Consider the following 16,112-nt stretch of genomic DNA (forward strand, 5'->3'; position numbering starts at 1 on the left):
AGAACAGCTTCTTATAGGGCTCTCGCCCTTTTCCCCAATCTGAACTCTGGGAGTCGAAACTTCCAGACCATTCTGGATGGAATGTGGCACTAGGCGGCCTGTTGTGTCTATATGTGTCGACCCCACTTCTAGCACCATATATAATGAAGCGCACAAAGTTCACAGATAGACAAGCAGTGACATGTGTTTTCCAACAACTCTACTCGCTTTTTTTTACAAGTCAAACTAAATCCTTCTCTCATGAACACACATGTGTATACATGTAGGTCCTTCACCAGGGTGTGGTCAGGTCTCATGGTGAACTCAGCAGTGTCCCTCCTATTCAGCCTAATCCATCTCCCACTTACCTTCTGCTTGTCAGGTGCCACTCTTGCCAGTCCATAGGCAGGAACTGCCTGCCATGGAAAGGGTGGGCAGGCTACCCTTGAGGTCTTCTATGCCATTTTGATGATAGACATTTTGTGTGGTTTCTATTGAAGAAGAAAATGCTACTTGCGTGTTCACTGTGGCCCATTTTCATGACGAAATAGTGACCTATCGCACCTTTGACTTTGGTGCAAAAAGTCATGATGGCATGCTTCACAGGCCTTACTGGTTGGCACCAGCACACTGCCCTTTTTAGAGGCTTTAGATGTGTTTGGCCTATTATCTTGGGTGGCAGACTTTACCACTCAGAAGGGCGGATATGGGTCGCCAGCCCGAGCTAAGGCAGGCCAGAGTGAAGCAAGGGCCTATAGTCAGGCTGTGGGCCGTTACCGGCCATGCGCACCCAGGGGTTCATCCGGGGTGCAAATGGCTTTCATTATTTTTCCTCAGGAGAATCGTGCTGCTTCCCGATCTCCTGAAGAAAAAAGAAAAAAAGATGGCCACCGCCATATGGAAAAGGGGCCAAGTCGCTTTTCGATGTCTATGGTGGTGGCCGGGTAGACGGGAGAGGCGCTGGGACTGGAGCACAGAGCGCCGGTGCCACAAGTAAGTGGGGATGAAGGGAGCGACTGGGAAATGGGGTTGGGTGGGTTTGGGGGAGGGTTGGTGGGGAGTAAAGCGGGAGAGGCTCCCTGTTGCCTCCCCATATTAACAACATCAACAAAAATGGTTCCACCCGGGCAAGGGTCTCGGGTAGCTCAGACAGCAGACGGATAATGGGCCTCATTCCGAGTCCGGCAGTAGCCGTGCTGGAAAAACCGGCAGGCTGCAGCCAGACGCGGAATGAATTACCGCCTCCGGACTTGCCAGATTTACCGGGGCATTACAGCCCCGGTGGTCCGGTAGTTCCGGAGGCGGAATAACGTTACTCCCCATTCCCATGGAGTCCCATGGGGATGGGGACCATGGAAACACCGGCACCGTAATTAACGGTGCCGGTGTTTCCATTTCCGTCTGCAGGCGGGTGGTGTTACTCTCGCCAGGTTAGTCCTGGTGGGAGTAAGGTCACCCGCCTGCAGAACTCGTAGTGTGCCGGTCTGGAAACAACAGTGGCTGCGGGTTTACCACCACCGTTGTTTCCGGACCGGCAGGGTCATAATGAGGCCCAATGTCTATTCTTGCCTGCTTTTCCAGCCTCCTGATTGGCTGAGCACCCTTCCCTGGATGAGAATGTCAAACAAGCCATTATGGCTTCAGTAGAACTTTGGAATGCTGGGAGTCCATATCATACAAAGCAGGAAGACAGCTAACAATGGATGCTGTAAGCATTCAATCCCATCTTTCCAAAAGTCTCCACATTCTGCACTTCCCATTCTTAGCTGCCTGCACCCTCTGTAGAGAGCAATTCTGAAAACCTGCTTCTCCTGCAAAATAAATATTTCAAATCTACACTTTCAAAACCACCTACTGACTCATATAAATAAAGTATACTATCTGTGCTTTTACTATGAACAACCCAAAATGGTTAAATGGAATTCAAATTCCAGCATTTAATACATGTTTTTCTGCTTGAGAAAATCATCTTTTTTTCAGGCCATACTAAAGCAAACTAAACTATGGGCTTTAAAAAGGTAATGTCAGGTTCTTGCGAATTGCATTCAAATATTGCCAGCGTGCATTATAGATATCTGTATCACTTGTCAGATTATTCTCATTGCACATTTCCCCCCTTATTTAGGGATTTCAGGCAACTGGAAACCTCAAGTGTCATAGAAATGTAAAAGATCACATGTTTTATGGAGCAGTAATGACATGTTGGAACCAAATGTCTGCAGACAAGCCACATAACATTCATATAAAGAGTCTACATCATGTACAATAAAAAGAGATTTCTAGACAATGTGAAGTTAAAGTACACTTTTATTTAATATTTATTCACATTGAATTGCATGTGTAGTGAAAACCAAACATATAAATAACATCTTAGCTATTAACAGTTAAGGCGGGAAAATGTATTTACAGGTGTCTATCCAAGACGGGGATTGGAAGAGTCTCTGAGGGTCATCTTGACCTCAGGCCTTGTTGTCACTGGCTATCTGTGACGCCGTCGTTGGCTCTGTGCGTGCTGCCCTCGCCGGGCGCTTTATTTGGCCCGCTCGTGGCAATGTTGTTATTAGTCATATTGGCACAGTCCATTTGGGCCATGAGGTTGAAGCGCTCCGCCACACAATGCGCTGTAAGCCGAGCCTCCGGGTCATGGTCCCAGCACTCTGTGATTGTGTCGCACAGGAAATGCAGCCCCTGCAATGACAACATCCGTGAATTATTCATTGGGCAGCAGAGAACGTCAGGTGTGGCAGAGGGTGAAGACAGAGGACTTGTAATGGGTGGAATCCTATCAAAGTACAACCTGATCTCTTCTATGGTAATGGTCTGGTCCTTGAGCGCTGCTGCCTTTCTTAGACACTGTTTATCAAGCCCTTGCTTCCCATGATTACATTCTGTAATTTTGCCAACTTTTTTACAACCAATGTTTTAAAAAGTCAACTTTACTGACTTAAACCTGTAATTGTATACCAAACGTGTAGGAAAAAGAGTGAGGGGCTCCTGATGGGAGAGAGACTGATTCACAAAGAAAATACCACAAGTAATTCTGACTTTCTACCTCAGAGAGACTGTGTGATTGAGAAACATGTTACTAGGAGTAACTTATACCTGATCGAGAATAGTAAATAAGGAGTAAGGCAGACTTACTGCAGGCATCTTCTCCGTGTATCGTTCCAGTAGATTTTACATATGACCAAACAAAAATAATCTTAACATTAACTATATTTACTATCAACTAAAACAAGAATTGTCTGGTTTTTCATTCTCTTTGCCTGTTTTTTTAACATTTCTGACATGCAATGCACTGAAATGCTGTAAGGAAGTTTGTCGATTGAAAGGGATTTTGTTCTTTACAGAACAGAACTACTCAATTTTTGAAGTCGATGTCTCAGTGAAAGTGCCAGGTTTAGGAATAGTAACATTTTGGGTGTTTTTATTTTTCATACTTGAGAACGTTTAACAAGTCACATACAAAGCTCCCCAGGAAACCCAAACATATTTAAAACAAAATGTATTCAGGAAAATATTCCAAAAAGCAACAAATCAGTGTTTGTGAACACTCCTACTCTCCGTAAAGTACACATGTGAAGGAATATTTATTCATCTAATAAGAATGACTATGAAATTGTGTAGTGTGAAGGCATCGTGAAGCAAGACACAGACAACAGACTTAAAGTTCAAAATAAAATAGTTTATTAAATCAGATGTCAGGATGGTTGAAGGCCTAACTTGCCCTATGCTAATGGGGGATTTCTCTAATACCTTCAACTCTCTCTTCCTAAATATCTTCCTTCCCGAGCCCTACGCTCATCCGTCTCCAACTCCCTCAGGGTCAGCCGCTTCTCGAAGCAACGAGCTGGGGGTAGATCTCTCTCCGCGGCAGGGGCCTCCCTCTGGAACAGCCTTCCTGCCTCCCTGAAACTTGAGGAGAACCATCTCCGGTTCCGGAAGCACCTCAAAACCTTCCTCTTCACTTCTGCTTTCTCTCTCCCTCTCCCCTGCTAAATTCTTCACCAAAACTGCACTGATTATGCAACTGGGCCACTCTCACCGACCTCGGTCCTGGGCCCAGTCACTCTTCACTTGCACTGCCTCCCTGGCAACCCCTGCACTGCGGGACTGTCTCTGTATCACTACAGCCCCCGTCCCCCAGCACTTGTCTGCACTTACCTTGCACTTGCCACCAGCTGGCCCTATTTATTTATTATTTTATTTCTATTCTACTTATTTGTACTGCACTCCCCCCCCCCCTTGCACTTTTTCCCTTCCCCCTACCCCTGCACTTGCGCGGTCTGAATGACACCTGGCCTAGTAGGATCTTTGTCTGTCTTCCCCTTGTTCCCCCCTCCCTGCCTCGTCGCGCCTTGAAACACTTGTGTATAGGCGCGTTACAAATGCCATATCATATCATATCATACCTGAACGAAACTAAGGAAAGCCTGAGTCCAAAGCCTATCATCATTGCCCTCACAACTAAAGCTAAACAATATGTAGGGATGTCAATAATAAAAGAAATGACGATTAACACAAAGTCCTGAGCTTCTTCCAGCTCCTAACTTCTCCTCTTCAGCTCTCCTTCCCCAAGTTCAAGAAAGTTCCACACATCCTTGACGTTCTCTTCTCCATGTTCAAGGCAATACACAATCTTCTGGGTTCCCTTACCCAAGTTTAAGGCAACACAGTTAAAAAGAAAAGGGTCTTGAGGTTCCGTCCTGAAAATAGCATTGCAGTTCATCAAGTCTCAGGGTTCCTTTCCCCAAGACTTCAACGTAGCAGCTTATACTTATCTCTGTCTTTCAATGTTTAACACAACGCCAGGCCAACTTGGCATTCCTTCTATATTGCATAACCAGTTCATTAACAGTGCTCCTTCTCGGTTTGTTTCACAATGTCTTTAGCTTTTCACAATGGAGGGTTCCCTGGTCTAGAAGCAGTTGTCAGACCACACGGTCCACCCATCACAGGCCGTGCAACCAGGATCCCTAGGCTCTTCAGCCCACACAGGTTCTTCTGTATCTGCCCTGTGTACAGAGTCACATTCACTTAGCTTCTTCTTATTGGCCTCTTGGTTTTTCCACAATGTGTGGAAATGTATGCCAGTCTTGGGCCTTGCTGTACTGTATTTATTCATTAAGTTCAATTTGCATTGGTCTTATTTTTCCCCCCACCTTTCTGTCACGTTCTTTCACACTTGCATTCGTATTTCATCTGTTGCTTTGAAATGGGCCCAAGCAATTCGATTTTAACCATTTACTAAAACATGTTGCACGTGCCTGCATTTTTCCTGTTCCAGTGGTATCTTCTGGCACAAAATGTAAACCCGAGCACCGAAACACATTTCACTTCCCATTCATTTTTTCGCCGGTTCTTGCTAGTGAAGCCAATTTTGTGATTTCAACCATAAGACAAGCTTCCTGGTTTGCAAATTAAGAGCCTACACTAGCTTGCTAATGACATTCTTTTGGCGTTACTAACCGATATGTAGAATCGTTAGATGTCGGTTTCAAAGTAATTACAATGGCTGCAAGCCATAAACAAATTCACAAAATAAATGATTTTCGTCAATACTAGCAGCAACCAGCAGGTGTCGCCCTGAGCCTTTGCTTAGCAGCCAAATAAAAGAATGTATACAATTAAAGCTTCATTTACTTTTTCTGCAAGGACTACCGTTGTCACTTTAGAAGTTTAGATTAACCTTCTTTTTCCAATAAAACCTATTTTGCACATCGTTTTTATTTATTTAAACACTTTCATACAAAGGAGAATCCGTCCTTTCTGTCTCTGGTTTTACGGCCACAAGAGATTTAGAAGGAGGTGAGCGAGAGGCAGGGGTGAGCTAAGCTAACATTTGGGGCGGATAACCCTTCAAAGTTTGGGAGCGGCACTAACTTCAGAGATTGTGGGGGAGGGGCAAACTGACCTGTGTGGGGGCATCTAACTTCTTTACGTATTCTTCTAATGGGACTAGTCTAATGCAGCTTCAATGTTACAAGCAGTTAACTCTCTCCATTGCATTTGAAACGGCACACTTGAGGACTGCTGTAAGAATGAGCTGTCTACTACCCCCGACCCCACAATTCGATCAAGTACTAACCCTACTTCACGATTTCAATTTCATAAAAAAGTATGCATGAGAATGCAGGTGCTAACAATGAAATGCTTTAATTGCAGGGCCTTTGTTAACAGCGAGGCCCAGGCCTGGCCACGTTCTATATCTCAATGCACTAATAACGAAGCAACGCCATCTCGTGCTATAACTTCTGAAAGGGGCACTGCTATTATACGTGGAAACATTTTAAGCGGAAGTGTTTGTGTGGATCTATTTTAGATAATATTCTGCCTTTCCATTCAAACAGACATGCCAGTAGTTGGATGTAGCGCAGTGGAGTGCACGCGCCACCTGTAGGCCACGGGTTCGTATCCCAGCAGGGGCAGCACACCCAGTACCATTGTGTTGGGCAATAATAACTATCGAAGGGTGTGGTGTCGTCACCAGTGTATCGAAGAGAGGAACAGTCCTCTCTCTTTGTTTTAGTTGTTGAGTGGGCTGCGCCCCACGTGACTGGAAGAGGAGGGGTTACCGCGCAGAGCGGCAGTTAGGGTTTATGTGAAATAAAGCCAAGACGTGTTGCACCCCAGCTCTTGTGTCCGCCTCATTCTTAGAGAGGGAACGCATGTGAGCGTGAGGAGGTCCACCTGCAGGATACCACATCTGGCGACGAGGCGGACACGCGTCCCGCCGTGCCCGCCGGCTCAGGTCACAGCGCTCGGACGCCCGCGAATTTCCGCCCTCCGATGCCCCGAGGATAGAGGGTCGGAGCGTGAGAGCTCCGCCGGAAGAGTCCCCGAAGCGCTCACTCCACGGGTGGAGCAGGAGCCGCAGCTCCCCGTGAAACAACCCTCCGAGCGGGAGAAAGGGAAGACCTCTCTCCCGCCAATGGCATCAACGCCGGCAGGCGTGTATCCCAACGCCGCGGGTGGAGCAGTGACTCCCCGCATCGCACCACCGGGCGGTCGAGGAGCGCTGGCCTCCCGCCGACGGCATCGGACACAGTGTGCCCACTTATGGCACCTGCATGAAAGGGTAAGCAAGAACCCCGACGCAAGCAGCGAGTCAAGAGGCACATCTACAAGGCCTCATAGAGCCCCATGCAGCCATCCACACCCGGTTTTGGCACAAGGAGAGCAAATCCCCCAACGCAGTGCCCCCTAGTGGCGGTCAGACGCCATCGCACTCGCGAACAACAGGCAAGCCCAGGTCAAGCTCATGAGTGGCTCAGGAGAGGAGTCACCCACCGCCACAGCGACTCCAGCCCGTAGGGTGTCACTCACAGTCCCAGTGACACCAGCACAAGAGGAGGGATCCTCCGCCCCAGCGTCCCCGCACAGAAAAATGACGGACAGCCTGCTGGCCCAATTACCAGCAAATTTTGACCTCACAGAGACAAGCACCCTGGGGTCAAGGTGGAGAAGATGGTTGAGAGACTTTGAAGTATGCCTGAAGGCAGCTGGACCACTGGAGGACGAACAAAAACTAAACCTTCTAAATCATGCGGTTGGTTCAAATGTACGAGATATCCTTGAGGAAATGCCGGAAGACACCGTAGATACATACATCAAGCTAAAGACATCGCTCACAGAGTATTTCACGCCTCACACAAACGTAGACTACGAACGGCATGTATTCCACACTACCAAGCAAAACAAAGGAGAATCCATAGACGCGTTCGTCATGAGGCTAAGATCAAAAATGAAGCACTGCGACTTCAACAACTACTCGAACGAGGAGGCCCTCAGGTCGCAAATCATAGTGGGGTGCGAAAGCGCAGACTTCCGGAGGCGACTACTACAACAGCCGAGAAGTCTAGAAGAAATCCTGCGCCTAGCGAGATCCGACGCTGCCCTTGCAGCGCAAGTGGAAGGCCTGGATGACATAAAGATCACACACAGCAAACAAGAAAGCATCAACAAGCTGGAGGGTACGACAAGAACAAATCAAGATCCTTTCTGCTACAGGTGCGGCCATGAATACCCACACGAAGGGACGTGTCCGGCCATGGGACAGACATGCTCCGCATGTGGTGGCGACAACCATTACAAGTCTGTATGCCTGATATTTCGCAGCAAAATGAAAGGGGCCGGCAGAAATGGGAAGCCCTCGATGGAACCAGAACAGTACCAACCCTCTCACCACAACAGGGCAGCACACCACTTCCAGGAACAAGGACGGCGCCGTCCTCACGACGACCAACCGGAAAGAAGACAAGAGAGGAGAGAATGGAGGGAGAGCAAAACCACCCAGCCAAAAGCAAGAAGGCGACCCAGAAGATATGTGAGATGCCTCATAGAACAATCACAGTCAGAGAGTGTGTCAAGCGCATCCTCAGAAGAGAGGTCCCGCAGACCGGAAATGCAACAAGAAACACCGCGAAAAAAGGGATATCTATACGCCCTTGGAAACGACATGGCCAAAGAGCACAGCCCGATGCTAAGGATACGAATAAACCAAACAGCTGCAGAATTCCTGATAGATACGGGAGCAACTGTGAATGTAATAAGCGAAGAAGTATACCGAAGCATACCGGACGCTCCTCGCCTACAGCCAGCACGAGCCCTCATCTATCCCTACGGCTCAAAAACACCCCTAGCCTGCAAAGGGTTTTTCATGGCATCATGCCAGTACAAGGAACATAAGAAAAGCATCCCCATGCACGTGCTAGAAGCCGCCACCGAGAGCGGATGCATCTTGAGCTATCGGTCAGCCATAGAAATGGGACTCATTCACATATTATACCGCCTCATGGTGCACAAGTATCTAGATCCAACGGCAAGCATCGATCAAATATTCCCGGCACTGTTCAAAGGCCTAGGAAAACTAAAAGGAAAACAGATTGAACTTCACATAAACCCCCACATCACTCCAGTAGCCCAGCATTACAGGGGCATCCCCATCAACATTCAACAGCAAGTTGAAAACGAGTTAACTAAGCTACTAGAAGCCGACATCATTGAGCCCGCGGAAGGCCCCACACCATGGGTCTCTCCTATAGTACCAGTACCCAAAAGAGAATCTCAGGACATTAGGATATGTGTAGACATGAGAAGGCCGAATGAAGCCATCCTAAGAGAACGACATCAAGCCCCCCGGATAACGGACATGGTGCATCTCTTAAATGGGGCGACAATATTCTCGAAATTAGACCTAAACAAAGGCTATCATCAGCTGGAGCTCAGCAAGAACTCGCGATACATAACAACTTTTGCCACCCATCTAGGTTTGTTCCGCTACAAGCGACTCAGTTTTGGAGTATCCTCAGCAGCCGAAATTTTTCAAGCAGAAATCCACAATGTCATCAAGCATGTGCCCAACTGCTTGAACTACAGCAATGACATTCTAGTGTTCGGCCAAACTCAGGAACAACACGATGACACTCTGATGAGAGTCTGCATGACTCTAGAGGAAGCCCAGCTAACACTCAACAAAGAAAAATGTGAATTCCGCAAGAAGACGCTCAGATTCTTCGGACACATATTTTCAGAGAAGGGCATGACACCAGACCCTGAAAAGGTTAGTGCGCTCCGTGAAGCTGAACCACCAACAACAACATCGGACCTCAGATCATTCTTGGGGCTCGCAAGCTACTGCACGAGGTACATATGTGATTTCGCATCCATCAGTGAACCCCTGAGAGCTCTAACCAAACTAAACACCGAGTTCGCATGGTCAACCAAATGCCAAGAAGCATTCCAGATCATCAAGGACCGCATCTCGGACGCCCGATACCTGGCGTACTTTGATCCCAAGAAGACAACAGAACTCGTCGTGGACGCCAGTCCCGTTGGGCTAGGCGCCATTCTCACGCAACTAGATGACAAAGATGGAGGCGGGAAACACATAGTATCGTATGCCAGTCGAAGCCTATCAAAAACCGAACAAGCCTATTCTCAAGCAGAAAAGGAAGGACTGGCGGTTGTCTGGGCCTGCGAGCATTTTCACCTCTTCCTATATGGGAAACCTTTTACGGTTGTGACAGACCACCAAGCACTCACTTTCATCTACGGCAACCCACAAGCCAAAATGCCACCAAGGATAGCCAGATGGGCACTCAGGTTGCAGGACTATCGATTCACCATCATACACCGACCAGGGAAAGAACAAAATCCCGCGGATTTCCTCTCCCGGCACCCCAAGGAAAAGAGCGGACCCGAACATTCCATTGCTGATCAATACATCAGATATGTTATTCACAGCAGCACACCACAAGGACTTGACAAGGAACAGATAACGAGAGAGTCCAACGCGGATCAGGGAATACAAACCATTTTGAGGTGCCTAGAAACAGGACGATGGAAACATGCAAAACAGATTCGAGAAACAATGAATGAGGATATCAAACAAGACATCACGTGCCTTTTGGCCGTAAAGGAAGAACTCGCGAAATCAGAGGAAGGACTACTACTAAAAGGGACAAAACTAGTAATACCACGAAACCTACGCCAGAAGGTGCTAGAGCTAGCTCATGAAGGACACCGGGGAATTGTATCCACCAAAAGGATGCTGAGGCAAAAGCTATGGTTTCCCCAACTTGACACCTCTGTGGAAGAATTATTACAAAACTGTCCCACCTGTGCCATTGTAAAGCCACACACAGTCCCGGAACCCCTAAGAATGACCGCACTACCAGAAGGAACATGGGAAGAGATAGCCATCGACCACTTTGGGCCCATGGAAGGGGGTGAGTACATCTTGGTAGCCGTAGACGAGTACTCTAGATATCCAGACCTACAGATCATCCCATCCACCGCTGCACATCACACCATCCCGGCACTGGATCGGATGTTCGCAATCTATGGCATACCGAAGGTCGTAAAGTCCGACAACGGACCACCCTTCACGGAACAAGACTTTCGAAGATTCGCAGAATACATGGGATTCCGTCATCGCAAAGTAACACCTTTGTGGCCTCAAGCAAATGGCACCGTGGAAAGATTCATGAGCAACATCAAGCGCACAACGCAGATCGCACGCCTTACAGGTGAACCTGTTGCAAAGTTGCTGTACCAACTTATGCGTGACTACAGGAACACCCCACACAGCACCACGGGGAAGTCACCTTCGGAGGTGATGTTCGGACGAATGATCAGAACGCGACTACCACACGCACCCGACCATGAAGGACAGTACGAAGAGGACGCGGAGATGAGAACAAGAGACTCCCTCATGAAAGAACACATGAAGGAAGCGGCTGACCGCAAGCGCAGAGCCAGAGAGAGTGACCTGGCGCCAGGGGACATGGTTGTGGTCCGACAGCAGCAACAGCACAAGAATGCAACTCCGTTCAATGAGGAGCCCCTCATCATCACGAGGAAGAAAGGATCGCTCATCACGGCTGAAGGAGACCACCGGTCCATAACGCGAAACTCTTCGCACTTCAGAAGGATGTCTGGTTTTCATCAGTCAAGAAAGTCAAGTATGTGTGATACTTTCTCCCACTGGGACGCCCCTTATGAGGGAGACAGGGAAGATTCTGGAGATGACGTGACACCAGAAGAATGGGTGACACCCTCTGCAAGCGTGGATCACCGTCCACAGAGAACCAGGAGAAAGCCTACTCGCCTCATCGAAGAAATGGGCTGAGAACGCAACTGACTGTTTAGTGACGGGAGGGTGTGGTGTCGTCACCAGTGTATCGAAGAGAGGAACAGTCCTCTCTCTTTGTTTTAGTTGTTGAGTGGGCTGCGCCCCACGTGACAGGAAGAGGAGGGGTTACCGCGCAGAGCGGCAGTTAGGGTTTATGTGAAATAAAGCCAAGACGTGTTGCACCCCAGCACTTGTGTCCGCCTCATTCTTAGAGAGGGAACGCATGTGAGCGTGAGGAGGTCCACCTGCAGGATACCACAAAGGGCTTCCGTAGAAACAATTCATGTTGCAAGTGTCCAGTGTAGACGTTGTTATTATGACCTTGTTTTCCCCTCGATAGGACAGCACTAAGGTGGTCAGGGGAACACTATAGACTCTGGGAGCCCACCGCTTGTTGCATGTCATCCCCAGGATTTGTGTAATGGTCACATGGTGGCAACCATGTGACCAACCCAATAAAAGGGACGAGCCGCTTCCGGCTCGTCAGTCAACAACTACTGACTCCGGCGACATTATTGTCAGCGCCATGCTGCATGCAGAAGGCCCAATGGCGTGGCCCCGCATGTGGATGGTTCCCCTGCTGGGCAACACTGTCCCAACGGAATGTCTATGTCGTGTGATCACGGCTATGGGTGCAACCCTGGTGTGGGAGCCCCCAGAGCCGGAGCCCCCAGAGCCGGGGCTGCGGTTAGCTGGATGCAGCCAGCCCAGGTGCCCCCCTCCGGTGACCCGGACCGTGCATGGTGCTAACTGCGGTATCTCTACTGTGTGGACGCAGTTCTGTGGTACGTGTCGGGTGGACGCAGTATCTGAGGAGGCCCGCTCCGGTGAACCGGGAGCAGGTCACAGCAATGGTGACGAGGGCAATATGGGCCCCGCATGCGTGAGTGTGCGGGCTGCTGGAAGGAAGCCCGTTTGTGTAGTCCTGAAAGCCGCGTGTGAGGCGGCGGTGGTGGCCGCCGAACAAACAGTAGTTTGGAAGAGGAGACGTGGCCCGTTAAGACCTGGGCCCACGGAGGTGGTGGTGAGACACGCTGAGGCCAGCTGCCGCCTGCCTACCTGGGGTCCCTGGAGGGAGAAGAGGTAGGGAAGGGCAGCCGGTGCTCGCGGGCCCGCCCCAGGGAACGAACAAAGCAGAGGCTGCTCCCAAGAGCATACAGAGGTGTGGGCATGGCCTCTGAATACCGGGCCCGTGGCGGTGAAAGTGTGCGGCGCCGAGGCCTGCTGGTGACTCCTGCGGTCCCAGAAAAGGGCAAGCAGGGAGGAGCAGCGGGTCCTCGCGCGCCCGTATCCAGATGAAAAAAAAATGCTCTGGACCGGAGCACTCACAGGAAAAAAAGGGGAGGACTGCAGCGGCCCCGAAAAAAGAAGCCAAGACCTGGGACTGCCACAGTGAAAATATGAACAAAAGGACACCGGCCCCGAAAAAAAGGGCGTGGCCCTTCATGACCCGGGCCTGCCACGGAGTAAGAAAGGAGTGCTGTTGAACGCGCATCCCACAAGGAGGGACACAGGGTCAAGGCCCTCAAGGCCCACCAGACACCCCGGAGAAGGGAGTAAAGGAAAAGAAAATGCAAGTGGCCCTCCTAACATTCCGGGCCGCTGGTGGTGAAATGGGCATTCTCCGAGCCTTGCAAAAGAGGGGCGCTGGTGTGATCCTTTGGCCCAGCAGTGGAGATGTCCAATTTGAAAACAAATGATTGGGGATGGGAAGGAAAGAACCTGGCTGCGTCGGCAGTGTTGGCACACTGGAAGGGGATGTTGGTTGCAGGCTCCAGGTAGGAGTAACATAATGCCTACGCACAGTGAAGGAAGTGCGGGGCTGCCCATGCTCACCATGCACGGGCAGGCCCTATGCCAGTGTGCCAAACGTGCGGTCGCCACCTTAGAGCCAGGTGGCGGCGACACCCAAGAGGAAAAAAAAGGGTGGACCCGGCATCTGAAGAGGCCCGCTCTGGTGAACCGGAAGCGGGCCACAGCACAGCTAGAACTTGCCAGAACATGTGTTCTTGAAATAAAGACTTTTTCCACCAGTGGAATCCTGAAGTATTTCATTTACTCCACACCCTAAATCAGCCACAAAGTGGGACTAAACGAAGACCAGCAGGGGCTTGGAAAACAAGCATTGCCAAAGTCACTAGTGGATTCTTTCGCTAAAAAGCTTTTGTAAGTTAATTATAAAATTGCGTTGTGTGATTAGTTCTCTTGGATGGTGTCTGTGCAGAGGATGGCACAAGGTGGAAGAACTCACCTGCGCTTATCAGCACAGATGGTATACTTGTTATGGGGCGGTGCCTGAGCTTCTTAACAGGGCCGGCATATCTTTAATAAGAGCAGGGCAATAGGAGGGCCACTACCCAGCAGCACTGCTATACTTTTAATGACCACATGACAGCTCCTCTAAGCACGGCTTCAATGTGCTTGCTTGGCGAGTACCCGCACTTCTCATTGGCGTTGCTGTATTTTTAAAGGGATAATGGGAGCGCTTCCCCGCAGGGCTGCACTACCTTCACTGGCATGACCCGACACATCTCGACACATCTCAAAGTTACTTCTATACTTTTAATCACAAAGGGTCAAACTATCCCAGCCATGGGTGCCAGTGAGAGCTAGCCAGGGAGTGTGCCCCTATGGCGAACCTTGCTACCCTATGGCTTGCTCTGCTACCTGTGCTGGACAGCCAATCACAATGCAGGAGTTGGGCATAACTATACTGGCACTGACAAATGTACTCTAAGGAAATTAGGTGCTTGGGCAGCGCTGGCAGAGTGACGGAAAGTCACTGGCATGATAGCAGCTTCAGGCAAGTAGATTAACAAAATTACCCTTGCAGGGATTGCTTTCTGCCACCTCCTCTACAGTCTTTCTTGAAAACTAACTGCTCCTTTCCCCTCAGCCCCACCACTGCGGGACTTGACGAGTCCTAATATTGCGCTCACTAGACTAGCTCATCTTGCGCTGTCCCCCTGCTCGCCTGAGCTCCTCAGCAGGGGTGTTGCTAGGTCTGGAAAAGATCCGGGGCTAAGCTAATGTCGGGACTGTCGGGACTCGGGGCTAGCTATAGCCATTTGATTGTAGTCCCTGAGCTTCTATCCGGGGCTACAACCAAAAGACCTGAGGCTATAGCCTCCTCCCCCCCCTCTAGCAACACCGCTGCTCCGCAGTGTCTGTGCACCGCAGCCATTCTTTGTTGTGGCTTTTAGTTGGTGCTTTAGCACCACTGATAAGCTGAACCTATTGCTTTAGAGTACAGCTAGGGAGAGATGGCACATGCAAAGGGACACAATTCTTGTTGGTGCTGTTTGGTTATTTTCCACCCATTGACTGCCCGTGGCCATGCTAATCCCTATGACCATTCCCACCCACTTTTTGCCCCCCAACCCAAAAACACAGCCTCTTGGGTTCTCTTTTAGCTAGCTTTATCAAGCCTAATCATCAAACGCTGTTGCCGAAGCACCTGGCATTAATATCAGCAGGGCCAACGGACAATGGACCTCATTACGAGTATGAAATACTGCAATACTCATTTGTTGTAACTGCCACTTGTATCAGCGGTAAAACCTTCGGCTTATAAGTGTCGGGCTTGTTCACTGAGTCCGTAGTACTCTACTGGGTATTTCCGCCAAAGTTAAATTAAATCTCCATGTTTAGTTTTGGCTGGTGTTAGGGAGAATTATCTGTTTAGGCTGAATTTCCTAACCTAGTGAGTCCCCCAGCAGCTTTGCTGCATTTCTGGAGTTTGTTTTTTCCATCCTGCCAAGAGTGAGACTCTTTTTCTCCCACTCTTGGACATGATTTGTGGTATTTCTTTGAATGTTAATGTGTTCTATGGGCTATGGGATCTTTTGCTCCATAGGGTCTCATGTGTTTTGCTATGTGTGTTACACAGCACCCTCCGTGCCGTAACACTGGGGTGTCCTAGGTGACCCCCACCATAGACTCCATACCCTGGGACTGACTACTGTCTCCCAGGGCATGTAAAGTCACCATTGGCTTTACTAGACCTAAATTTACTAACAGAACCAGTACAAACCATCCTATTGTGGACGTACTGGTAGGGGTAATTCGATTACCCCTGGGTCTGTTGTTCGAGGGGGCACTGTCCCATCTCCCCTCGTCGAGTTTTGGCTGGTGGCAGTAGATACTACTTTTTATATTCGACCGCGAATATATTCCTATGGGATTTTCCCATTGTTCAAGGCTAATACTTTCTCTATATAGCCTCGGTCATACCGCCGGTTTATTGAATTAATATAAATTCACCGGTTGGTATTTTCTGCCAGAACTCGGTTTGTAAATGGCGTATGTGTTTGCCTCTGTAACTCCAAACCAAAGGTTGAGCCCTTTGTTCCACTTTTGGCGGGCTTCTGCACAGAAGCCCTCTGGAGTGGTGCCATTCTGTCTGGGTACCACAGGGGGTGTGGGAGGGGGTTTAGGCACCCTGGACTGAGTTGCCTTGCCAACTCAAGTCGCACTCTGGTGTGATTGGCCCAAGTGG

The 16,112-nt window shown here is 49.4% G+C and overlaps 1 protein-coding gene across 1 annotated transcript in view; it reads right to left on the reverse strand.

Moving 5' to 3' along the window:
- Positions 1-2,268: 2,268 nt before the first annotated feature.
- The window catches only part of LOC138489072 (TGF-beta receptor type-2-like), a 517,605-nt gene continuing 503,761 nt past the window's right edge, over positions 2,269-16,112 (reverse strand). The window contains exon 7 of the mRNA XM_069616638.1: positions 2,269-2,667. Coding sequence (XP_069472739.1) covers positions 2,452-2,667 — 216 coding nt within the window. The 3' untranslated portion in view covers positions 2,269-2,451. The remainder of the gene's footprint in view (positions 2,668-16,112) is intronic.

This window comes from Ambystoma mexicanum, chromosome 9 (assembly GCF_040938575.1).
Source record: "Ambystoma mexicanum isolate Mex_15411 chromosome 9, UKY_AmexF1_1, whole genome shotgun sequence".
NCBI lineage: Eukaryota > Metazoa > Chordata > Amphibia > Caudata > Ambystomatidae > Ambystoma > Ambystoma mexicanum.